We start from the raw sequence: 25,579 nt of genomic DNA, 5'->3' as shown, positions 1-25,579 counted from the left end.
TGCATCAGTGATGTTCTCCTGAGGGCACAGAGAGAGCCGGACCTTCATCCAGCATGATGATGGTGATGATGATGATGATCATCATCATCATCATCATCATCATCATCATCGCCATCATCATCAGAGAGCAGTGAACATCACCGACTCACAGTCTAATGATGACTGCCAGCGGCTCTGAGCACAGAAAATAAGCATGAAGAAGAGGAGAAGGAACAGGAGGAGGAGAAAACAGAAGAGGAGAGAGGAAGAAAAGTGAAAAGGGAGGAAGAGGAAAGGGCGGAGGAGCAGGAGGAGGAAAAGCAGGAGGAGGAGAGGCAGGATGAGGAGGAGGAGGAGTTCTCCCTTCTCCCATGACAGAAGCTGCAGACTGGATGAAATTTTCATCATTGTTCTACTGCAACAGTCACAGCTCAGTGGAAGCAGTGAACACTCACCTCCTCCTGCTCCTCCTGCTCCTCCTGCTCCTCCTCCTTCTGCTCCTCCTCCTCCACATCCTCTTCGTACTTCTGCTCCTCACTCCCCCATCTCCTCCTTGCCCTCCTCCTCCACATCCTCCTCCTCCTTCTGCTCCTCCTCCTCTTCCACATCCTCCTCCTTCTTCTGCTCCTTGCTCCTCTTCCTCCTCCTCCTCCTCCTCCTCTTCCACATCCTCCATCTGCTCCTCGCTCCTCCTCTTCCTCCTCCTCCACATTCTCCTCCTTGCTCTACCTCCTCCTCCTCCATCTCCTCCTTCCCCTCCTCCTCCACATCCTCCCCCCCCTGTAGTCCTCCCCCCCCCCGCTTCCCATTCACACACCACACCTCCTCCTCCTCCTCCACCCCAGCAGTTGTTCACAGAGATGAGGTGCTTTAAACTGAGTGGCTGCAGCTGATCAGTCAACATCAGCCTGACGACGCTTCATTCTTACTTTTTCACTCTAATGACGGTTTTGTGAGGACAGCAGCATAAAAATGAATCCAGATTGTCTTCCTGTGAAACAGCCTCCCAGGTTTCATCTTTAAATCATCACATCAGGCGCGAGGCGTCTCTCTCCGCTTCCTTTCATTACGCCTTTTCTTCCCCCTTTGCGTCGCTCTGCTGCGGGGCTCTGCTTCTCCTCTCTGCTGGTGGAAATTAAATCAGTTTAAAAAATGCACAACGGCAAACAGCGATGAGGCCCCACGTTACGAGGATCCGCAGAGCTGGATTCATCCGGCGGCTCAGTTTCGCTCATTCATTGTTGATATCATTTTTTTTTTCCAGACGAGAAAGATGCAAAATAATCTCAGTCGAGCCAAATCATCTTTTTTCTGATTTCTTTTTTTTAATAAAGTACATGGATTTAAAAAAAAAACAAAAAAAAGAATTTCCAAACGTTGGGCCGCCAGAGACCCCGGAGACCTCGGAAGTGTTTTCTCTGGGAGTGTTTACGGCCGTGGGCAGACGTGTTTACACTTGATGCTGAGACAGCGGAGGAGGAATTCTCTTTGATGTGGACAGGAAACTCTGCCACACGCACGCAAACACAGTGCGTGACCTTTGAGCTCCTTCCCAAGAAAAGCAAAAAACTACGACTTTCTGCTCAGCCCTTCTTCTCCTGGAAGAAGGAGTGTCGCCATCACAGGACAGGAAGTGCCCCTTCAACCAGTTCGACCAGTTCCGACAGGTGATGTTGGTCCCTGGAGCTTCTGCTGAGCTCCAGTCCACCACTGTGGATCCCAGTCCACCACTGTGGATCCCGGATCCCAGTCCACCACTGTGGATCTCAGTCCACCACTGTGGATCCCATCATCTGATGATGAGGCCTGTGAGAGGCCTCATCATCAGATCAGAGCTGCAGTTCTTCAAACACACACACACACACACACACACACACACACACACACCTCGCATCAATTACAGGCCTGTCCCCTGCGGGGCCGGCCCCTCCCTCTCTTCCTTGCTGACCTCTAGAGGTCAGCGAGAGAGGCAGGTCAGGCATCTCTCAGAAGTCTGTGAGCCCGGAGCACCGCTGCTGCAGCCCTGCGGAGCCACACCCACATGACCCTCCTCGCCACCAAGACAGGGGGACACAGGGACCCCCTTCACCCCCACCCACCCCATCCCTGTTCCTTCTCATCATAATTATCTCTCCGAGAGTCTTTGATTTTAATTCCCTGCACTTCTGTTTCTGTGCTGTTTAACTGGGATGAGTGACATTGTGACAAGTTGCAAACATGCAACCGGATGCAAAGCAGAGCTTCGTCGTCTAACACCGACGTCCTGGCCTGGTGTGTGTGTGTGTGTGTGTGTGTGTGTGTGTGTTGTGTGTGTCTGCAAACATCTGATCTGGTCTCTGTGGTGCTGAAATGATGCATCTTCATCTTCATCTTCATCCTCATCTTCATCTGATGGTGCAGCAGCAGTTCATCACATGGTGGCGCTCTGACTTCCACTGGAGACAATGCGGCAGTGAATCCTGTTGGAGATTGCGTTTGACGTTTAAGGAGGACTTAAAGAGGGAGTCACCTGGCTGGAGGTGTGGCCACCAGAGGACGTTGGTGAAGGGACTTTTTTTTTTTTCCTTTTTCCTTTTTTTTTTTATTGATGGGACCTTCAGAGGACACAGCAGCCGGGTGACCTGGTGGGAACCCTGCTGTGTCGGAGTCACATGACACCTGTGATGGGAGAGAGACACTCACCCATGCACAGATAGGGAGAGAGAGAGAGAGAGAGAGTATGTATCTGTATTGACGAGGTGGCACAGCACCACCTCCTCCTTCTCCTAGTCCTCCTTCCCCTCCCCCAAGCCTCCTCCTCCTCCTCCTCCTTCTCCTGCAGAGCCCTTTAATCAGCTCCGTGGGGAAAACATGGCCGTGTTGTGGGAGGACAAAAAGGAAGGGGGGAGAAGGGGGAGGGGAGAGGAGTACACGGGGGAGGAAGAGGAGAGGAGTCCATTAGTGAGGCCGGAGGAGACAGCCAGCCCAATGTGTTGTCTCTTTCTCGCTCTCTCTCTCTCTTCCTATCACTCTCTCTCTCGCTCCCAGCACACACACACATCCTGAGTCGACCTGTTTTTTCGTTTTTTCGGGGGTTTTTTTGCATGGCCTCGCCGTCTCCGAGTCTGTGCAGCGAGTCTTTCTGTTTTCCTTTCCACCTCCAGGACGGCGGCCAGAGAGACGTTATCAAGCAGGAGATCTCACGCTCTGACATCAAATCCACCACCGCCAAATCACCCCCCCACCGCCCTCCTTCCCCAGCTGTCAGCACCAGGCCCCAGCGGTGGGCCCCCCAGCACCCGGCCCCTCAGCCTTTGGGCTGAGATTTTTTTTGTTTTTTGTTTTTTAACTTTCTGATTGAGAGACAGTTAACAGGAACTCGTCCGTTTTTCCCTTTCTAATTTAATTTACATCATCAGCAACATTTCGATGAATCGTAAACAAGCTCCACTTGAGGAAAAAAGTTAAACTCCAGGTCAAACTCAAGGGTTTTCAGAATACTTGGACCGTCAGCGCCATCTAGTGGTTGATAAGCAAGGGCCACTTCAGGGCAAACGACTACCCTGTACAAAACAGAAATGTTCACACAAAACTCTGTGTTCTGATGTCAAGGCTGCGGGTGCTGTGTTTAATTGCAAATGTGAGAAATGTATGAATGTAGATGAAACCAAACAGGTCTACTAATGACGAAGACTAATGTCAGTCCACATTATTTCAATGACTGTTTTCATTAAGCACTGGGACCAACTGGTTTCATTTTCCTTCATTAACTCGAATGTTTAACTCGAATTTCAAAAGAAATGTGTTGAGGTTTGTTCCATTTGTCTCCACTGCGTGGCGCCACAGAAAAGGCGAGGCACTGGTGGCAGTTAGTCCAGCCCCTCCGGTTAGCTGCCCCTCAACCAATGAGGAGTCAGTATCACGGTTTGGCCTGTGATTGGCTAAACTCTGCTGTCAATCAAGCAGCTGCAGTGCTCTGGAGGCTGAGAGTAGCCAGTCGGTTGTTTTTCTCTCTGGAGGACGGAGCTCCCCGCGCTCAGTGACACACACACACACACATACACACACGCACACACACTATAGATATAATGTAAAATAATAATTATCACAATTGCACTTAAAAGAGTTAATCACCCAAAAATATCAATATTTATATTTTTACAATTTCTAGTTTAAAATAATTTAATTGAGTATTTTCAGACGCATTCAATGAGAAGCATATTTTTAAGTTTTCATTTTCAAGGAAATTCTAAGTACTTTTTTTTTCTTTCTTTAAAGTAGAAATATCTTAAATTAATTACTGGCAGAAACTGGGTTGAAATGTTTTCTACTAATTTATTTTCTTGCTAATTTTTTTCTTTGGTTAAAATTCACCAAATAGGAAAAATAATATTTCAAGTGACGATCTGCAACATATCAAAACTATATTCATAGCAGCACCAGCCTCAACAAATCAGGTAATTCAGTTGCACAAGTTTAACACGGCTGGACAGTCTCTTATTTGGATATTAAGATCTGTAACTGAACAAGCAACATATGCAACTAAAAATACATGCAGATAAGTAAAATTATTCTTTAAAATGCGACTTAATGTTGCCCCTACTTATTGAAAGGTGGGGGATTTATTTATCTTCACTCTTGGATTATGTTTACAAATATTTCCGTCGGTGAATACTTTTAAACAACAATTTAAAAAATGTTATTTAAAAATAATTAATACTGAATTTACCAGACACCTAAATGAAATGAATATATATAATCTGTTCTAAAATAATAATATTGGCCTTAAAAAACGCCAAAAAAAATAGCTGAAATCTGCTGCTTAAAGGGAAAAGAACAAAAAAATAGTTCCGAGGAGGAAGCAACTCGCTCTCGCCAAGATTTCCCTTGAGCCTTTGCGGCTTTCCGTGAGAGGCGCAGGCGCACACCGCTCCGGCCATCCCACCAATCAGCGTGGCTTTCGGGGAGAGAGAGCGTGTGGCTGATTTAAGAGGCGCGTCCCTCGTAAATCTGTCACAACTTCACAAAGTTGATTTAAATGTGTTTCACATTGCTATGAAAATACTCGAGGATTACCCACGCGGCTCCGCTGCGGCGTCACGTTACGAGGACATCGTCACTGTCGTCACTGTTTTGTTTTTTTCCTTAAAGGCGCGCGAATTGGTTCGTTTAGACTCGGCATTTTTCGGATCGCCGAGTCTCCTGGAGTCTGGGGGCGCGAGCGACAGTTCCCGGGAGACGTCAGAGACTCGGAGGTTGCGGGTCACTCGAGTGGGGTTCGTGCGACTCCGCAGTCACGTGACACTTCGAGTCTGTGTGTGTGTGTGTGTGTGTGTGTGTGTGTGTGTGTGTGTGTGTGTGTGTGTGTGTGAGAGAGAGAGAGAGAGAGAGAGAATGTGGTGAACTCTTAAAAAAAAAAAATCACAATTCAGAGGCCAATGCCTGTGTGCGCGCGCTCGTCTGCTCTTTAGATTCCTGCGGCCTGTTCTCACTTCTTTTTCTTCTTCTCCTCCTTCTCCTTTTATTGGGTGAGGTAACGCCGCTGTCGTGGCAGATTTATGTCATTTTATGGCCCGTGAGAGGTTCCACACATGATGTATAACGTCTTTACTGTACGTCGAAGCCGTGATCTGTGTCCAATCCGGGCCATTAGCACCTGTTTACAAGTCCATAAAGCACAAGTTACGCACTGAAAGTCCGCGAATCGTCTGACTTGCTGTGTTGCTGACACGTTATAATGCTGATGTAGTAGTCGTAGTAGTAGTGGTAGTGGCCCAATTCTACTTCTGTCTGTTCCACTGACCTCGCCTGCTTTCTGACAGCAGGTGTCGCAGTTGAGTCAAGTTTAAAGCGTCCGTCTCACGTGATCCACGTTCATGCTCAAGGAAGGACACTGGACTGTAAAAACTCATTGCGTAGGAATTTATTAAATCCATGGTATTAATTTGTGCTTTGATTTTGTTTCTCTTCCATACATTTGCATAAAAATGCAGGAGGAAGTCCCCCCCACCCCCTACACACACACACACACACACACACACTGCAGGAAACCGCAGACTTCACACTTCCTTCACCTCCTGCACTCCCACCTCCCCACCGCCCCTCTGGCAGACCCCTTGCCAGCACTAAACATCTGCTGAGGACGGTGTGCTTCCTTCTCATTGGCTCAAAGATGTTTCTCGTTCAATCCAAAAGGCTTCTGCAGGCCTACAAATGGTTTAAGGAATTTAACCCTTGTGGGGAACACACACCTTACAGTTGGTCCTCAAGAGTTGTCACCCCCAGCTACATCCCACATTTGAGCAAGTTGAGTCTTAACCCTAACAACACCTTCCTTGCTCTGCCCCCTGTCCATTTGGATGTATTAATTAGCCAATTAGTGTATTCATTAATCGATTAATTAATTAATTCGCCCACACCACTGAAGCTCTTTTGGATGAAAAATGTGAAACATCCTCAAGAAAGAAGCAAGACAGAAGTGCAGCTGTCCTGGGCCTGGGTCACCTACTCTGACGACATCAGGAAGACTCCAGGGCCTGACGGTGTCAGTGTCCCTTCCTGCCTCAGGCTGTGCTGAGCAGCTGGTGCCCACCATCACCCAGATCTTTCCCTGATCCCCGAAGCCCTTCAAACCCTTCACCATCAACCCTGTCCCTCAAGATGCTCTGCAGCATTGGATTAAATGACCACCAGCCCGTCAACCTGTGCTCTGTCTGTGGTCAGTAACCTGATTCTGATATTTTAATATTGTGAAACATAATAATGTAATTCCCCATATTTTTCACATCTCTGTCAGTTTGAATGGCCTTTTGATTTATTTTTTTAATAAACTCACTTTATTTCATTGTTTGCGTATTTGGCTACTTTTCCTAATACACGTTCCTCACATATAACCCAGCATCCCATACCTAGATTACCACCCAATATCTGTGATTTATTAATTCCAGTGTACATTTTTTATTATTGCAGTGGAAAAAAAACAGGTGTTTTGTGTGTTATTTAACACAAAAGTATAAATGCATTTATTTGCTTGGACACGCAGCTGGGGCTCAACATCCAACCGTAAGTCAACTTCACACGATCAGCCGCAGCGCTGGCGAAAGGAGGTCAGTAGCACAAACATCCCGGAAGTAGAAAGGATTTGGTCGAGATGGCTATCGGGGCCAGCGATCAAATCTTAAACCACTGCATTTTAGTGATATCATTAGGAACATACAATTACCCCCCTGTATATTTTCTCCGGCGAGCCTTTTTGTCCCAAACACATGTATTTAAAAAAGAAAAAAAAAAGTGTAAAAGCGGGTGGGAACTGAAAGGGAGTAAACGACTACTCCGTTCGCTCATTGGCCAATATCCCTCACCTCCTATCACATGGCGTTGTGCTGAGTCCTTTGGTCCAATCAAAGTAGGTTTCTCTAAAGTCCTGAAGACAAGTCCCGCCCCTCCCCCCTACTAGCGGCACCAGTCAAGTGTTCCGGCCGTCACTTTGATCCACTTTATTAAAAAGCAAAGAACGTGTCTTTTTTTTTTTTTTTTTTTTTTCCCCTAACAGCCACGTGTCGCGGACGAATGGTATTTCTGTCGCTGCGGAGAACGTGAGGGCGACCACCTTGTTATGTTCACGCAAAGAGTCCCCCCGGTTCACCGGTTCCCGTAGCCGCTAACAACTACCAGCAGCTAGCAGCTAGCAGCTAGCATAGCCGTGGGACGGTTTCGCCGGTACAGGCGTACCTCTTTGTCTCGCCGGGGGAAGGCGTGCTCTTTTGTTAGCTGCCGTTTCCCCTCACCGCTTTGTCCGTTCGCCATAAAAAAAAGAAAAGAAAAGAGGAACTAACTGGTCGCTCGTAACGTATTTCACGTTTGTATGTCACACTAGTGTCGTGGTGGGGGGGAAAATGCACAACGGCAAAAAGTACTTGTCGGAAAGTTTGATCCAGCTAACCATCCTGCTCAGCCTGATCGGCGTGCGTGTGGACATCGACAGCTACTTGAGCGGCTACTACGACCCGCCGCTCATCGACATCGACCTGGGGTCCAGCTCTGCCTACGCGCAGACGCCCTTCCACAGCCTGCGCGACACGCTCGACGGCTACAGCCTGCACCCAAAATGCCCCGAGCTGGACGACTTCTTCGCCAGCCGCCGCCTCCTGGACCAGGTGCGCCACCTGGGCTCCCCGCGCTTCCCCACGCAGCTCAACGCGTGGCTGGTGCAGCAAGTGTCCGCCTCGAGCAAGGCTGATGATGAGGAGGAGGATGCCGACGCCGGGCCTTCACCCAACACTGACCCCGACCCTACGCCCGGCTGCCAGGACGGGGGGCACCTGCCCTGGGGGACGAGCCCAGGACCTGGAACCGGACCAGGGCCTAGCGACGCCGCAGCCTGCGGGGGGTTGAAAGAGGCAAGAGATTCTAAAGCAGCTCAAGCTGTTGTTTGCCGTCATCTAAAACCACAGTAGTAGAAGCAGCTTAAATGTTCTAGAGGGACTCGGTGGGGGTGGACAGAGTAGCTAAGGCTAACAGCAGCTAGCTTATTGCCCCGTGTTATGTAATGATGGTTGTAAGGTTCACAGCCCCCACAGAGGAGCAGCTAGTAATACTACTGGGTGGTTCAGTGCTTGGGGTTCACACTTACTAACTGTCCATTTAAACGTTGCCCCCTTTTTTTGGTCAGGTTGCACCTTCATAAAAGCACATAAGGAAAAAACATTTCCCGATCACATGCACTTTCATTTTCACTGGCTCGACTGCAGAGGGTGACCATAAAACCCAATATTGCCCTGTGGTTCACTTCCTTGTTCCTGCTACAGTGGAACTCTTGATGTTGTTGGATGTTGTTGACGACAACGACTCTGACCAAATATTGTTGCCTGCTGGCCCTGTAATTACACACACCCCCCCCACACACACACACACACACACCCCGAGATCAGGCTTTTTCTGTTCATGGTGAAAAAGCAGCAAAGAAAAAGTTGTTTCTTCTCTTCTTTCCCTTGTGAGTGCGGTTGATATGGCCGTCCCTCCAACCGTCTCCTCCTCAGTCAACTGCCAACTGTGGTTGGCCTGAGGCCTCCACTCTGCCCCTCCCTCCCTCCACAGTCAGATGGATGGATGGATTAAACGTTGCTCAAATCTTTTAATCTAAAACTGGCCTCCAGTTAAACTGAAGCGGTGGAGGAGGCAGAGTGGATTTTCCTCATAGAAAACCGTTACAACCTGAACTGTCAGTGACACTCGCGCTCAGAAGTCGACATGCCGGGACTCGACACATCACAGCCAGCTAAGTTGTGCGTGTATGAGTTCTTTTTCCGCCCCTGGCTTTACAGTATCTGTTTTCCTTGCTCCCTTCTTCTACCATCCACATCACTCACTTGACTGGACTGAACTGCGTTAGTCTTTTTTTTTTAAATTTATTTCTGTCCTGAGCCCTTGTTTTTGTCTTGTCTCCACCTGTTTAGTTGCAGCAGCAGCAGCAGCAGCAGGAGGAGCATCCTGAGGATGAAGCACCGCTGCTCACCCAGCTGGCCGACAGCTCCACTCTGGAGCAGGAGGTCAGTTCGGTCACGCTCTGCTGTTGAATCCGTAGCAGTGCGTTGGAGAATTTCCTGTTTGTTTTTTGATGCACTCGCAAAACAACAACAAAAAAACGCTCTTATGCTAACTTCAGTTTTGGAGAAGCGATGCTAAAACGCAACGGAGTTTTGGCCTCATCTTTGCCTCTCTGCCCTCCTGTGACAGAACCTGCTGGAGAACATGGCCACGCCCTCAGACCCTGCTGACCCCCACCCTCCTGCCGCCGACATCGACCCCCAGTGGAACAGCTTGTTCTCGGACATGGACGTACGTTACCCTGCTCGGCTTCAGCACAGACGCAGGCTGCGTCTGAAATCACCCTCCTCCCTCTACAGGAGGTTCTGTGCAGCTACACAGTGACTCGTTGGCCAAATTGGGGGGGGGGAAAACAACAGCTTTGGGACGCCACTCTTGGCGCTGGTATAATGATGTCCTGGCAGTCGCAATTTTACAACGCCACGTCGGCACGCGGTATTAAATATATTAATAAATAGGAGTGTGACAATACACTCAGCTGACGAGACGATTCACGATATAAGTGTAGAGAATAGATTTGAAAACTAAAACTCCTGTGGCTAACGTTGGCCCAATAGCGACCACCTCAGTTAGCTTCCAGTCTACTCGTCGGTCTCGGCGCTAACGCTACATCGCTTGGAGGAGGTTGCTGCCACACGGACGATTCAAAATGTGCCGGGGGATTCTTCAACGCTGACCTCATTTTGGCTGCTTCACCTGCTGCTGCTCCATCATCTTCCTCTTCTTTCCTTCTCTTTCTTCTTGTCTGTTTTTGGCAGATTAAATGCAGCCAAGGTGCATTACTGCCCCCAAACGTCGCAGTGGCACGAGATCTCATCGCACCCTTATTAATAAATAAATAAATATATTAAGTCATTTGCATACATATATGCATTTTCATGCCAAATGCATGCTGTGCCAAGCATCGTCCCACCTATCTGCACCAAATACAGTGCGTGCTGTCCACACAGCGAATGTAGAGGTGAAAAGCGGCTGAAAATGCGCCGAGGCGCAGGTAGTGGCAGGGCTGCGCAAAGTGACACCCCCCACTATGCAAATACGCCTCATTCGACACAGCGGCAGATCCAAAAAGAGTTGCCGCTCGTGTCCGCACATAACTCGACGGACGTGAACAGCGCCAGCGAAGTCTGTCAGTTTCTGCCGTCAGAGCGACTCTCTGCTCCCTGAAGCGCTGATGATGAGGTGTGTGTGTGTATATATTTAAATGTTATATATACATACACACACACCTTATCACAAATATTTATTCATTTTCTTAAGAACACAAAACATTGATAAGTTACAAGTTCACTTACTCTTGAAACCTGCAGTTACTCGGCCACTAAACCGCTACAAATCGCACTCAGGTGGCAGTAACTGTAAAATATATAACACGGTAAGAAAAATTATACAGATGTCCTGAAGCATAAATAGTATTCCGTCAGAACTTCCAACTTCTGGTGATTGAGGTGTGCACGTTATGAATCCGTGATGATGTTACGCAAGTTGCAGTGAGGTCACTAAGGGCGTGTTTACAGTGCCTCGCCACGGTGCGGTGTTAGGGTGTTTGCACTGGCCGCTACGTGGTTGTAGGGGGCGCCATTTTTTGGTACCTCTATCGTTGAGGGGCCAAGCAAGCCAAAGCAAGTTCAGTGGTGACGTAGCGACGAGCAGGGCACTGATTGGCTCAGATTTTCTGACGAAAGGTGAGAGCGACTCTCCGCGAAGACAGCGCGACAACCCAACCGCCATTTGTTTTTATAACGGTTCTGGGTGTGGTCGTGAAGATGGCTGAGCGATTTTTGCCGTGGACAAACCCAGAGGTCCACACTTTTTTGTCAGTGGTGGCGGAAGACAGAATTCAGCAGGACAAAACATTGTCCCGCTTTACCGCATCGACTCCGCCCACGGTCTCGGGATCACAGAGCCAATGAAAACACAATTGTAGCGAGGCGTGGCGTAGCGAGGCGTGGCACTGTAAATGTGCCCTAAAGCGCAATTTGAGCTTCTGACTCCTCAGGTGCCTCATTTCTGGGTGTTTTTTTGCCTGCCTGTCATTAGCGCAAAAACCTTTGTGGACACGACGCAAAAGCGCCGGCGATTACGGCCGCAGATGGTGTCGTCATTTTACCGCTGCGCTCCTGTCTCCGTGGATCTGGACCTAAATGTTCCGTCCTCTGCAGGTCCTGGACTCCTTCGGTCCCGAGCGCCTGTCGGACATCACGTCACCCATCAGCCAGGACGTCAGCCTGCTGGACGCCATGGTGGCGGGCGCGGCGGGTGTCCACCGGTCGGCTGGGGGTCCCGCCCCCCCGCAGCAGAGGGGCCTCCTGCGACTGGAGTCCAGCGGCTCGGCGCTTGGCCTGGCGGCGCTGCCCTTCGCCTCGGTGTGCGACATGGTGCCCGACACGTGTCAGCACGGCGGCGGCGGCGGCCTGGACGAAGCTGTGTTTGACCACATCAACCAGCTGGGCCTGGGGGGCCTGGACAGCATGGACGACCAGCTGATGAGGACCCTGGACAGGTCCGACTCCCAGCTGCTGGAGGACGTGGACTCCGACTCCGGCCTCTCCCTGGAGAGCAGCTCCGGGGGTCCCGTCTCCCCAGGTGGGTCCGCAGCTCAGCAGTAAACAGGACTTTAAGTCCAGCAGCCATTTGATACACAACGTAGAGACAAAGTAAACCAGTCGCCATCATCCTTTATTATCACCGGCCTGAGTGTTTCCTTGCCTGCAGATTCTGCAGAAAAACTCTTTCTCACTCTCCTCGAATATACAGGTACTACCTGAAAAATTAGAATATCAAGTAAACGTTGTTTTATTTTGGCAATTTAACTTAAAAGATGAAACCAACAAATTTTATTGAGCCATTTCATGCAAATTGACATCTCAAGCAGTTCCTTGTTTTGCTTTGCTGATTAAGATTTTCAGCTACTTAAAACCACAAACTCACGAACCAATTTTCTGAATTTTTTAATTTGAGTTTTTTTTAAAGCTGCAAGACCTGATCAACAAAATCCAAAGAAATAAAAACTTGAAATATATTGATTTACATATTATTTGTTTATATAATATGTCAAATTCACCTTTTAAGTTGAATTGCAGAAATACAACAACCTTTTCACGATATTCTAATTTACTGGGTAGTACCTGTATATGTTTTTTAACTGCATTTAGGGTAATGTTAAAATTAAACTGTCAAAGGTGAAGTCATGCAAAATACATAATAAGCCTCTACTGCATGTTAATGTCCCTGCTCTGCTGCTATATCAAATCAAATCAAACTTTATTTATATGGCACTTTTCCTGCATGACAAGAATGCAACCTAAAGTGCTTCACAGATTAAAACAAAAGTAAAATGTCAAACATGCAGCAAAATTAACATATAAAAGCTCATCCCTCCCACCCCCTCAAATGGACCCGCCCCTCCACACAAACGCATACATACATACGTCCACGCTCATACACACACATGGATGAAATAGCATGGCACTAAGGATACGGGTGAGGAAAGGCCATCATTGGGTGGCCCCCCACACAGAGGCCCCCCACCTCACCCAGACCAGACAGACCTGGGCAGGTCATACAAGTGCATGAGGGATCTCCATACGACGTCCCCGCAGGCAGACCAGGCACAACTCCCAGCGTGGATTGTGGATTAACCCAGTTACCCACAGTTACAAGTAAACTGCTGAAAACGGGTTCACCCACAGTAATCAGGAAACTGGCAACAGTGCTCCTCTAGACTTGCGCGCAGAGCCTTTCAACTATGCTTTCGACTTTACGTTGACATAAATTGCAAGATTTCTAAATTTTGTCTTTTTTTATGTCAACTTTAATCTCGAAATTTCAAATTTATTCTCTATTTGGAAATTTGGAAGAAAAAAGAAGTTCTAACTTAATTTTTTCTCTCTTCTTGTGGCCCTAATCCTCTTTTTTAAACAACTAAAAGACCATAACTGAAAAATCTACAACAGAAAGATTTGCTGTGAATTGCGTTTCGGATCATAGTCATCCTGTCAGCCGTTTTAAAGGCCTTTATTTTTTTGTATTGCGATCTATGGGAAAAATGCTCGTTGGGCTTGTGTTTTTTTTTTTTTGTTGATGCAGTACTTCGAGTGGCCACTTGGAAAAACCGGCTTGCCGCCATACTGCCGGTCTGGTGTCCAGTTCTTATAGTACATCCATGCGCCATCCACCCGACTAGCTGTGATGCTAATAGCTGTTAGCCCCAAGATGGCGACGTCCTCAAATCAGATTGGTCTGAATTCAGTCCGCACCTGACCTCCCCGACTCTCCGACTCTCTCTCCAGGCTCCTCGGAGATTTCCTCGTCATCCAGTTCGTACCGGGAGGAGTGTGGCGCGACGGGCTACAGCAGCGAGGTGGACTCGCTGCCCGCTAAAGGCGGACCGGCGAGCTACAGCTACAGCTACAGCGACAGCGACAGCGTGTGGCACAACCACAGCTACTCGTCCTCTCCCCCGCCACTGCTGCTTCCAGCGCCGGGTTCCCGCAGGGCCATCAAGCAGGAGCCCCTGAGCGAGGAGGAGGAAGAGGAGGAGGAGGAGGTGGGCGGGGCCCTGGGGCGGGCGGAGCCCAGCCGCGACGAGCTGCGCGCCCGCGCCATGTGCATCCCCTTCTCGGCGCGGCAGATCGTGGACATGCCAGTGGAGGAGTTCCTGGAGGCGCTGGAGGGCGGCGGCCTCACGCCGCAGCAGGTGGCGCTGCTGCGCGACATCCGGCGCCGCGGCAAGAATAAGCTGGCGGCGCAGAACTGCCGCCGCCGCAAGATGGATGCCATCGCGCGGCTGCAGGAGGAGGTGAACGAGCTGCACGCGCTGCGCCACTCGCTGCGCCAGGAGAGGAAGCGCGTGGCCAAGAGCGCCGACGCCGCCCGCCAGCAGGTGGAGCAGCTGAGCCGCCTGCTGCTGGCGGGGGCCCGGGACGAGGCGGGCCGGCCCCTGGATCCCGAGGCCTTCGCCCTGGAGGTGGGCCCCGACGGGGAGGTATTGGCCCGGCCCCTCAGACGGGCCGCCGCCGCTGCCCGCAGCAACACGGACAAAAGGAAGAAGAAGAAAAAGAAGTGATGTTTTTTTTTGTTTTGTTTTTTGTTTTTTATAAAGAACACTTTGATTTATTTTTTTTTTTTTTTTAAATCTCCAGGCATCTTCAGACGAGGTGGTCTGACTCTGCTTTGTGAATCTTCTTTCGTAAACTTGAGGTTTGAACTGTTGGAGACTGAATTAACAAAAGAAAAGAGAAAAAAAAGAAAGAAAACACACATACACACACACATACACACACACATTGTTGGTGTGAGGGGAGAGATTGTAGCTGACACACTGGACTGTTTGCTGCTGGCCCAACAAGGAGCCTCGACACAAAGTTGGGTCGTCGTCCTTCCTGCGTCACCCGGCGTAGCGTTTAGCATGGAGAGCACCCGCCACCGGAGTGATCCCCCGGCACTCGCAGTTGAACTTTTGACCTTTTGCAGTAAAAAAAAACAAAAAAAACAACCCGAGGTGACGCGTTGTGTCCGTGAACGTTTCTGAACCTCCTGAACTGGTCCTGAACAGGGACCCCCACCCACCCGGGATCCAATGTGGCGGCCCATAGCACTTCCTATCATGCATCAGCCGATCAGAAGGAGCCCAGCAGCAGCAGCACGTACGACGCCGTGACATCACGCAGGGCCTTTATGATTTTTTGTTTTGTTTTTAATGAACCGCGCTTCTCTTAGCGCTGCGGTCGAATGGGGGGGGGGGGGGGGTGCTTTTCTGGGATGTATGCGGCGTTGACTGCAGTATCTCGAGTGGCCACCGGGAAAAGAATCGCCTTCCTGCCAATATTGCCAGGTCGGTTCTTGTAACATTTCCATGGTCCTGAACCTCGCAGACAGGTTCCTTTAGTTCACAATTCTTAACAATGGTAATCTGACGGGGAGGGGGAGGGGGAGGGGAAGTGGGGGAGGGGAAGTAGGAGGATGCATTGAGACTCTTTAAAGTTTACAGATTTAATATTTAAGTTTTTATTTGATGACTTGAGTCTTTAGGGAGTCGTTTTAAAAAAATGAAGTGAAAAAAAACCAACATGACTTTTTATGACCTTAATGACAGTTAACCATACCAATGATGAAACTGAAAAGGCCTTCATTTACATTGGATATATAAATATATATATTTTTAATGTGTGTTTGTGGTTGACAGGGACGCATTACCAGCTTTTTGTTTTGTTTTCAAAATATGGCGTTTTATTTTTAAATTATGTTTTAAAAATAATTTTAATTGTGTTTCTTAAGTGCAATTTTGCTTTCCACAAAGTTTGCAAAGGTTGTTTTCTACCTCACGCCTTAGTTTTGTCCTTTTTTGGCTAAATTAAAACAAGCCCTTTTTTTCAGGGCTTTTAAGTGCACATTTTTACCACAAATTCTTCACCATTGTATTGGCACGTAGTGGACCTTTATCATCCTGTTTGGGGAAGAAAATATACAATCAACCACTCTATTTAACAGCATAGTTTGCTGTTTTGGATCTGAAGGCCTGCTATGTTTGAGATTATAAATTGAATTTAAGGATTTAGTTCAAATGAACAGTATTTTACCGCCACCCGAGTGAGTGTTTAGATAAAGTGCAGAGAGTTAAACGAGTGTGACCCCTTTCTTATTTTCCCTCCTCGCCTTCACGGTGTGATTTTTTTATTATTATTATTTTATTTAATTCCCTGCTTTGGCTGAGAGTTTACTCTTTGTTTGTTTTTCCTTGTTGCTGAGAGCATTTTTTTCTTTTTCTTTTTATAATTGTGCGGTGACTGTTCAATGGTGATGGTGTGCTTTTTGATTTTGGAATGCTTGTGCGGACCCTGATTTCCCACCAACCCCATTTAAAAATAAAAAAAAAAGGAAAGAAAACTTGTCTCATGTGACTGCAGTGACTGTCTTAAAAAAGGAATCATGGTTCGTTGAACTGCCAGAGAGCCTTGGCTAAATTATATTTCATAATTCATTACATTTCTCAATGAAATGGTACTTGCAGGAGCAAATAAGTAAATGTATGATGTAATGCAGTGATGGTTAATTTACTGTTGCACATGAAGACTGGAGGCGTGCAAAATATTTACATGATCAATTTTCTGTTTTTCAAAGAATTTATGTCCACTTAAAGTAGATTATTTTCTTTGAAGCACTTTACCTAAAACATAATTCATAATATTTTTTAATATAATATAATTTAATCGAAGTGAAGAAAATACCAGTTATTGTTTATAAGCATGAATTTAAAAAGCAACAATCTGGAACACTGACCGCGCGAAAAGAGTAGTGCGCATGCGCGACAAATGGGCCCATTTCCTTCACTTCTCGGCTTCCGTAAGAACACACAGTTCTTGGCGCCTGCTCTGCAGAAACAAGTGCCGCTCACTCGATTTAACAATAACACGACGGTAGTCCGTGTGGTAAGACCGCATCTCTCAAGTAGGTCCTGCTATTTTGGGGGTTCTAACAATGCAATTCGTTTCAAAATGTATTCTGTGTTCACTTTCGGCGGGTTGTTCACGCCGCCGCCGTTTGCTGTAGGGGGCTAGGCTAACTTTGAGCTAGCTTGATACAAACGCTGCACCGTGGAGCCTTTTAACATGGAGCAGGTTCACTCAGAGAGGTTGAACAAGTGGCTTTAAGGTTCTACGTGGTTCACTTGAGGCTTTTTGGTCCCACTCAAATCTAGCTCGCGTGCGGCGTTACACGGTTAAAAGTTCAAAGCTAACCAAGCTAGCAAAAAAAAAAAAAAAAAAAAAAAAACTTTATTGTACAACTCAGAGCCAGTATTTGTGTTATGGCGACTCAACGTTACACAAAATATATCGCTGTCTTTCTCTTCTTCAGAAACACGAGCGAGTTTCGGCAGCTTCGGGCACTTCTGTTCCATTTTTACGTGGTTATTAAACGTCGCTGGCTAACTCCAGCATCGCTCGCTGATGCTGCTGGTAGCGTGCGGAGCAAGCTAGTGTTAGCTCGGGTAGCTAGGCGGCACCGTCGGCTGCAGCAGGGTGCTCGCAGGGTTTTTTTGGTCTTTTTTGTCTTTTTTGTCTTTTTTTTTTTTTATCTCCTTCCTCTGTTTGAAATCGGCGAGGAGGAGAAACGAGGCGGCGTCCGTCTGTCCATGCCCGGCTAACCCTCTCCAACCCCTCCCCCCCCCTCCAGTGAATACCATGGGGAAGAGGCAGCGGGGCAAGAAGGACTCGCAGGAGACTGCGGAGGAGCCCGAGGAGTTCGTGGTGGAGAAAGTGATGGATCAGCGCATCGTCCACGGCAAAGTGGAGTTCTTTCTCAAGTGGAAGGGATTCACAGAGTGAGTTGTCCAGGACACCCGCTGAGCCGGAAGTGCCGCCCTTGGTAGGGGTCCGTGCCAAGCTCTCTCACTCCCATAGTCGGCATTCACAATGGCCGTGTTGTTGTTGTTGTTTCATGGACGAGGAAACGTGTTGATTGCCAGCGCTCATGTGTTTGTGTCCTATTCCCCCTCTCTGCTCAGTGCCGACAACACCTGGGAGCCAGAGGAGAACCTGGACTGTCCAGAGCTCATCTCCCAGTTTCTGGAAGCCCAGAAGAGCATCAAGGAGAAGCCGGCTCCTGTGAAGAGGAAGGCACCGGCGGACGAGCCGGAAACTGACGGCAAGAAGAAGGAGGCGAGTGACTCCCAAGAGTCCCCTGGTGACCTAGTCGAGTGAATGTCCCAGTTTCTGACATCATGTCACCCAAATCACAGGCCGACAAACCACGAGGGTTCGCCAGGAACCTGGATCCCGAGCGGATCATCGGAGCCACTGACAGCAGCGGAGAGCTGATGTTCCTCATGAAGTGGTGAGTGCGCAGGAGGAAAATGATGGAAGCATTACATATATGAATGCTATGACAATGCAAAATAAAAGGTTGCTCCCAATCCTTGGCTAATATTAAAGTGGACATGAAACACAAAACATGGATATCCTAATTTTAAAAAGGTCTCCCAGCCTAAAAGGATGACATGTTTTAACACTTAAAGTTTAGTTCAGCTGTCAAACCAACAGACGGCGCTATTGCTATTGTGTGGGCGGACGTGATGTCACAGCATTGGTGGCTGAACTAGTCAACCCAGCGATCTGAACTGGAAATAACTAAAGATTGATTAAAAATTGGCAGGAAATGGGAGACAAAAACTAAAAATGGAGGACACCCGTTAGCTTGCATTATTTGCCAATGCCAAGACCACCTGTTCTCTGAAGTTGGCGAGCTGCAATAAAGAGCAAGATTCCACAAGTCAACAGTTGTACAAGAATTTTGCTGTGTCCACTTAGTAGATGAAGACTACAGCTGCGTTTGCATGACCCCTAGAGTTGACCGAGCTATCGCAACAGAAAACTGGTCATTGAAACACCTAAACTTTGAAAAACCTCTCAAATATCGCTAAAAGGTTTCCATGCTCTCATCAGGTGGTTTTTCAGACATGTCTATATAGAGCTGTATTGCAAGTGTCATGGAAACAATGGACGTGATGTACGGGGTCACGTGACCGGTTCACTCCAAGTGAAAATTGGGCCGTTGTGTCTGGACGGAGGAGAACATGCAATATTTTTTCGAAACGCACCGCCAGGTGGGCTTCCTTAAAGAATTTTACACACTGGACTCTTTAAAATGAGGAGGTGAGTGTTGTTATTTCTCACGCTGCGTCTCCCTGGTCTCCTCCTGCAGGAAAGACTCTGACGAAGCCGACCTGGTTCCAGCCCGTGAGGCCAACGTGCGCTGCCCCCAGGTGGTCATTGCCTTCTATGAAGAGCGGCTGACATGGCACTCCTGCCCAGAAGATGAAGCTCAGTAGCGCCCCCTACCCCTACGTGTCCTTTACACTACCTTCGACCCTCTGTCTCCTCAGGATTGTTCTCCTGCTTTCTGCCTTGTATTAGTTTTAGCTTTGCTTTATTCGTTTTGGTTGGAGGCGTTTGAGTCCTCCGGTCGTTCCGGCAGTCAAGGAGAGCTTTGCTTTTGTACATATTAGTTGATGATGTTTGTCAGAGAGCCCCAGACTGTCTTTTGATGGTTCATGTTGCGATAGTTTGTAAGCTTCACTCTGTCAGAGACGACCTGACGTAACCTTCTATCCCGCCGGACAGAGTTGCATACAACAACAAAAGAAAGAAAGAAGTTGACCGCCTGGTCCAAGTTGACCAGCCCTCTTTATAGCACCGCCAGGTGGTGGTTTGTTTTGTGTCTGCCAATGTTTTGTTATCAAGTGCATTTTGTATCTCAAACCCAATGTAAATATTATTTCAAGTTGTATTAAAGATTTTACGAAACGGCTGCATACTGTAGTGTGTGTGTGTGGGGGCGAGCAGCAGAGCCTGGAGGCCTTGTGACCAGCAAAGACTTTGGACCTGCACATGTGGGTTTTCTGATGGGGTTTCCACGGCAACAGTAGCACTCACAGAAGGAAAAAAAAAACCCTCAACAACACAACAGTGTGGCCTTATCCAAGGCAGATAAACAACACTGACCTAATTAGCTGACACTTTCCCAACGTAATGAATATACAAAGATAAAATCAGACCCCTAACCTGCTGGAAAAATTTCCAGGAAAATGCTAATTTTGTGCCGTCATTAATTTTCCTTGTACGGCCCAGTCAGCTTGTAAATCCTGACTCCCAAATGTTTTGTTAGTGAAGTGCCTTTAGTATTTCTGCCCCCCCCACACCACACCACCATCTAAATGATGTTATTTCCAGTTCTATTTAAGATTTCAAAGATCACGTTGCCTCGTGGTACCAATGAAACTGAATAAGTTGCTGTGTTGCAAGAGAAAGAACACCACCACGCAGTCGCCTAACTGGCACTCCTCCTCCTCCTCCACCGCCTGCGTCTTCGTGCACTTTTCCCAGTCAGCACATTCCCAGAGGCGCCGGGTGAAGGGAAGCTGCCGCTGGCCAGGAGACAAACGTGTGACCGCTGATAAGCGGAGCAGCAGCTTTGTATGGTAATGAGCGGCAGGGCTGCACTTTCAACTGTAGGAGGTCAGGATCGATGCAGGGATTAAAGGCTCCGCTCCTCTCTCACCTTCAGTCCGGGCACCGCACCGCACCACTGCTCAGCAACGTGGGAGAAACTCCACAGAGGGTAAGAACTCCTGACAAACTCCAGAGTGACTGAGTCGTGTGTATGTGTGTGTGAACAGAGTGAGATGAGTGTTAGTGAGGGCGACCGTGTGTGAGGAGCTGTTTTTGGCAGCTTCCCCGTTGTTTTGAATCTCTGTTGTCACTCGGCATTTTGGTTATTTATCCTGAGGAGTTGTGGTAGTTTTGTTTTTGTCAAGACTAAAATAAAAATGGAGGTTTTCCTCCTTCCATTGAAGAACTCTGCTTGGCTTGGCTCCTCCTACCAGGTGATACCAATTACTGCCAATCACTGTAGAACCTCCACTGGAGGGGGAGGAGAAGAAGAATCAGTGGCAGGTGCACATTGCTGACTCTCAGTGTTTTTCTGCAGTGCAGCTCAGCCAGTTGCATTACTTTTACGTTCCTTTTTTTTTAATAAGAAAAAAAGCAGATATTTTTTGCATTTCGCTTTCTGTTTTTTGTGTTATGAGGAATGTTGATTTCCTGTTGCAGGCAGTGAATAGTGAATACGAGCTCGCTTGCTCGCTCGCAAGCATTAGCACAAACACACACACACACTCCCACACAGAAACACACACAACAGCGAGCTGTTGGTGTGGGTCTGCTGCTGCTGCTGCTACTGCTGCTGCTGCTGCAGGAGGAGGAGGAAGGTAGGATCCAGCAGGATTTAGGCCTTCTGAAGAGATCACATCTTTATTATATGGCTGCTTATTGTGTCTTTAATGGTGAAACCAATTGATCCTAATCTGTGGATGGAGGCTCAGGTCGCTAATTAGCGGCGCAGGTGAACTGCATATAATCAGATAGCATCATAAGCAGCATAAGTAATCAGATTATGTTATGTAACTGATAGAAGCATGGGAAGAAATTAAGACTATAGCCACAGATCCCTGTTGACCTTTGACCTGTGTGGCTTTCTCCTTATTTTGATCAAACTTTGAGTTGTTTTGTTGCACATATTCATTTTTTTATGTTTTGCGCTGTTGATATAACAAAGTCTGTCTGTCTGTCTCTGGAAGGCTTTCGTTCCTGCTATGGATGCTATGCTTAACAACATTGCAAAAAATGTGAGTCTATAGGGCTCAACCTTTCTCACACACACACACACACACACACACACACACACACACAAAATCAGAATAATTTTCAATCAATGTTTTCTTTGTTTCCCCTCCTCTTTCGCAGGAATTCATAAGCATCTGCGTGAGGAACCCCCGGCTGGTGAAAGACGACCGCTGGCACTCGCACATCGACTACGAGATCTGCTTACATGCAAGTGTCTCCAGTCTGGGTCGGAGGTGTTGTTGTCGCCGCCTCCCCGCTGATGCCGTCTCCTCTCTTTGTCTTTCAGACTAACAGCATGTGCTTCCGCAAGAAGTCCTCCTGTGTGCGTCGGTGCTACAGTGAGTTTGTGTGGCTGCGTCACTGTCTGGATCAGAACGCTCTCATTTTGTATGTACTTCCCCATCACATTCCTCATTTAAAAAACAAACAAACCTTTTTTTTAGTCTACATTAGATTTTTTTTTTTTTAAATAGTTTTGAATGTGGTGAATTTTTCTAGAGATTTGCCCAAACTACCTCCGTGGAATCCCTTCCTCAGCCTGAGGAACATGGACAGTGTCCTGCAGAGGATGAAGGGCATGCAGGACTTCCTAGAAATGTGAGTTGAGACAACTGACAAGGTCAAAGTTCAAAGGGAAAATTTCCATATTTTGCAAAAAAGAAAAGAAGAGGCACTGTGCCCCCCCTCCACACACACACACACGCACTCGCTGTTTCCGTCCTGTCAGCAAATTCCATGGAATCCAGGCTGTCCTTCACTACTTCTTCTATGTGCTGCAGTTTTTTTCTCTGTAACATGATGCCCCCCCCTCTGAGAAATAGAGCACAAGTTTTAGCAGGAGGCTGCAAACAGAGGGCTAAATTTACAGGTGTGTGTGTGTGTGTGTGTGTGTGTGTGTGTGTGTGTGTGTGTGTGTGTGTGTGTGTGTGTGTGTGTGTGTGTGTGTGTGTGTGTGTGTGTGTGTGTGTGTCCTCTCCAGCGTCCTGCAGGTCCCCCTGCTGCTGTCCGACAGCCGGCTCCACCTCTTCCTCCAGTCTGATCTGAACATCCGCAGGATGGAGAGGTGCGCCCGGGGTAAGACCAGGTACACGGTGGCCGAGGCCATCCAGCGCTCAGGCAGCAGGGACCTGGAGGAGAAGGCCTCCAGCGAGTCCGACTGCGAGAGGTGAAAAAAAGATTTATTTTATTTTAAAGAATGAAGTGTTGCCTGCTTTCGGGTGGAGTGCTGGTGATTTCATCATCATCCTCTCACAGCAGCACATCGTCTTCGGGATTTGGAGCCAGCGTGGACGCCTCGTTGCAGGGCAGCCCGACGCCCTTCTAGGACCTGTGGAGTCACCCTGCGACTGTGAGGACCTTTAATCGCGCTCATTGAGCTCCAGCCTGGAGTTCCTTGATGACTTATCAGCTTCTTCCTGATAAAACAAAACAAGAAAACTCACCCTCCTCTGTCGTCAGTTGACTCGTCGCTGGTGTCAAAGCTCAGTTTTATCCTCCGCCTCCATCGCTTTTCCTCCTTCTGCACACTTGTTTTATGAAATACTTTATTTTTTCTCCCTTCCTGTGATTTAACTGATTCTGCATTTGTAAAAAAAAAAAAAAGAAGAAAAGAAAAACAAAAGGTGTTTTAAAAAAATGTGCATCTACATTTGTATTGATTTCTTAAATATTTGTTATCTATATTTTTATTTGCACTAAGACTAGCGAAGATTTTTTTTGTCTTGGATGTTTTGTTCTCTTTTTTTTAAAGGAAAATATCTGAAAAGTTTTAGGTGCAAATTTTGTGAACAGCTTATTAATAAATTGCTCTTTTTTTTAAGAAAATAAAACTCAAGATTTGAAGAGACGTTACTAGTCGACGTCATAATGACGTCATATTTATTGGAATTGACGCATGCATATTTATAAAATGTTGTTTTATCCGAGGGCATTTCTTTTATCAACGACCTTTATTTTGAAGGTGACGTCATTATAGCGCTCATAAAACGTACTACTTAAGCGGAGTCCAAACGTCCTTGAAGCGACGTGACAGTCGATCCAGGGCAACAGGGCGGGCCCTTTTGAGCGAAGGCTCTGCAGCTGTCGTAAACCTCCAGTAGGGGGCGTGGAGACATCACAGGAACCTTGATGGTTCTGGTGGTGGTCTCATTCTCCTTGCTATTTTGTCGCTCACCCTGAATATTCCACCATACAGATTCTCGTTGGTAAGATGTGTGCCCTTGCTGATGTTGAGCACTTCTGCAGAGTTGGCATCAGGGTCCAGCAGGGGAGGCTGGAGTTCCTGTACTGGCCAGGCCATTCAGGGCCCTTCATGCCAGTGCCTTCCTCACTTTTTTAATTTTTAGATCTTGTTCTGTCGAGTTGACCCATGAGACCAGGTACTTGAAGTCATTGACTTCCTTCAGAGCAGTGCCTCCTGTTGTGAGAGGTGGATGTTCCGCTTGAATGTCATTTCTGGTGTGTAAAAATAAAATATTTAAATGTCTAAATATAGTATAATTGATTCAAAAGATTTTATTTGTCACATCACGTTACGTGGCAGTGAAATGTTGGTGTGGCGGAAGCCAACATGACTGCATGCAAGGAATAAAGAACGTGTCAAAAAGAGAATTTAAAAAAAAGTGGCAAGTGGCAGTTAAATTTAAGTTTTACAAAGTTAAAAATATATATATTTTTAAAAAGTGGCAAGTAAGGATAATGGTGTTTGAAGTGTTACTATATAACATATACTATAATGGGATGGGATGTAATTGTATTTTAATTGTATTATTAGTCAATTTAATATGTATGTACATACTAACTTCTCAGACAATATGTGTGTGAGAAGTTACTATTTTACAACTTCCAATCCGGCCGAGCAGAAGTTGAAAAGGGGGTGGGACTTTGATCAGGTCGATTGTCAACCAGTACAGCTGATCTGATGCTAACGACACTGGGAGCAAACAAGTGGAGGCTCGCGAATCACGTGTTGCTGTCAATCGATTGGCGCGCGAGCCCGTGTGAGTTTCATATCTACCGCCACGTGGTCACTCATGAGCGCAGGAGTTGCTGCTGACCTGAGTCTGTGACCTGGTTCAGCCGAGCAGCAGCGGGCGTGCAGTACTAACGGCTAGCAGCGGAGGCAGCAGCGCCCAATTATACACAGCAAATGATAAGAAGAAGAAGAGTTCGACCGGTGACGGCGCTAATGAACCAAATTTGATATTAAAGTCAGCCTGATGGGAGAGAGAGTCGACCGTGGCGGCTCAGATGGAGCAGTTTGCGTCACACAGGTGAGGGTGCTGCTTTGTTGTTTGGTTTTGACTGCTGTTCGAGGCTGAACCGGAAGTCAACTCAACATTTTTGCGAGACGCTAACGTCAGACTCAGGCCCCCAGACTCCAAGATGGCGGCCTATTCATTTGAATGAAGTTGCTCACTCAGCGCATACGGCGAAAACAAAGTGTGTGACTTCCGCATTAGTGGGCCCATAGAGCATTCGCAGTAGCGTCACTTTTCGGAACGCCTCTGCAACTCACATGATCATTTTTGGCAAGTCAGAACAATTGCGGAGAATGTCACTGACAGAAGTGCGCGCTTACGAACCATGAATGGCCTCAACGTGAATAGAAAGATAGAAACCAATAGGACCATGGCATGGATGTATGATGAGAACGGCAGCGTACAAAATTCAATGTAGATGTGTGTGTTATCTTTTTTGTTTTTGTTTTGTTTTTTTTAGATATTCATACGTTATCATCAGGTTTTGTATTAAATTAATGATCAATGTTGCACCGCCATATTGCTAGTCCGGTATCCAGTTCTTATCATACATCCATGGTCAAAGTTGACTCG

General features: G+C 47.4%; 3 protein-coding genes across 6 annotated transcripts; all 3 read left to right on the top strand.

Annotated features, from left to right (window-relative positions):
- Window positions 1-7,410: 7,410 nt before the first annotated feature.
- Window positions 7,411-16,508, top strand: nfe2l3 (nfe2 like bZIP transcription factor 3). Its single transcript, XM_076043908.1, has 6 exons — window positions 7,411-8,410; window positions 8,997-9,012; window positions 9,414-9,506; window positions 9,694-9,795; window positions 11,727-12,150; window positions 13,857-16,508. The coding sequence occupies exons 1-6, from the start codon at window positions 7,854-7,856 to the stop codon at window positions 14,630-14,632; spliced, it is 1,968 nt and encodes a 655-aa protein (XP_075900023.1). The 5' UTR covers window positions 7,411-7,853; the 3' UTR covers window positions 14,633-16,508.
- A 369-nt stretch (window positions 16,509-16,877) lies between these two features.
- On the top strand, window positions 16,878-19,872 carry cbx3a (chromobox homolog 3a (HP1 gamma homolog, Drosophila)). The gene is made up of 5 exons (XM_076044121.1): window positions 16,878-17,013; window positions 17,740-17,887; window positions 18,071-18,224; window positions 18,305-18,399; window positions 19,267-19,872. Exons 1-5 carry the CDS (start codon window positions 16,878-16,880, stop codon window positions 19,391-19,393), a joined length of 660 nt encoding a protein of 219 aa, XP_075900236.1. The 3' UTR covers window positions 19,394-19,872.
- Window positions 19,873-20,474: 602 nt separating this feature from the next.
- On the top strand, window positions 20,475-23,720 carry snx10a (sorting nexin 10a). 4 transcript variants are annotated; one of them, XM_076044306.1, is made up of 8 exons: window positions 20,475-20,542; window positions 20,629-20,682; window positions 21,701-21,748; window positions 21,867-21,953; window positions 22,033-22,133; window positions 22,245-22,343; window positions 22,726-22,911; window positions 23,001-23,720. In XM_076044306.1, exons 1-8 carry the CDS (start codon window positions 20,540-20,542, stop codon window positions 23,068-23,070), a joined length of 648 nt encoding a protein of 215 aa, XP_075900421.1. In that variant the 5' UTR covers window positions 20,475-20,539; the 3' UTR covers window positions 23,071-23,720. The 4 variants fall into 4 exon arrangements, with proteins under 4 accessions (XP_075900421.1, XP_075900420.1, XP_075900418.1 ...); XM_076044305.1 differs by having other exon boundaries at window positions 20,481-20,682; window positions 23,004-23,720; XM_076044303.1 differs by having other exon boundaries at window positions 20,484-20,682.
- The last annotated feature ends 1,859 nt before the right edge of the window (window positions 23,721-25,579 follow it).

The sequence above is a fragment of the Nelusetta ayraudi genome, unplaced genomic scaffold, assembly GCF_046127955.1.
Source record: "Nelusetta ayraudi isolate G7.1 ecotype Tasmania unplaced genomic scaffold, CSIRO-AGI_Nayr_v1 ptg000079l, whole genome shotgun sequence".
In the NCBI taxonomy this organism is placed as follows: Eukaryota; Metazoa; Chordata; class Actinopteri; order Tetraodontiformes; family Monacanthidae; genus Nelusetta; species Nelusetta ayraudi.
The sequence above is the reverse complement of the archived record's forward strand: the minus strand, read 5'-3'. Positions and strand labels throughout refer to the sequence as shown.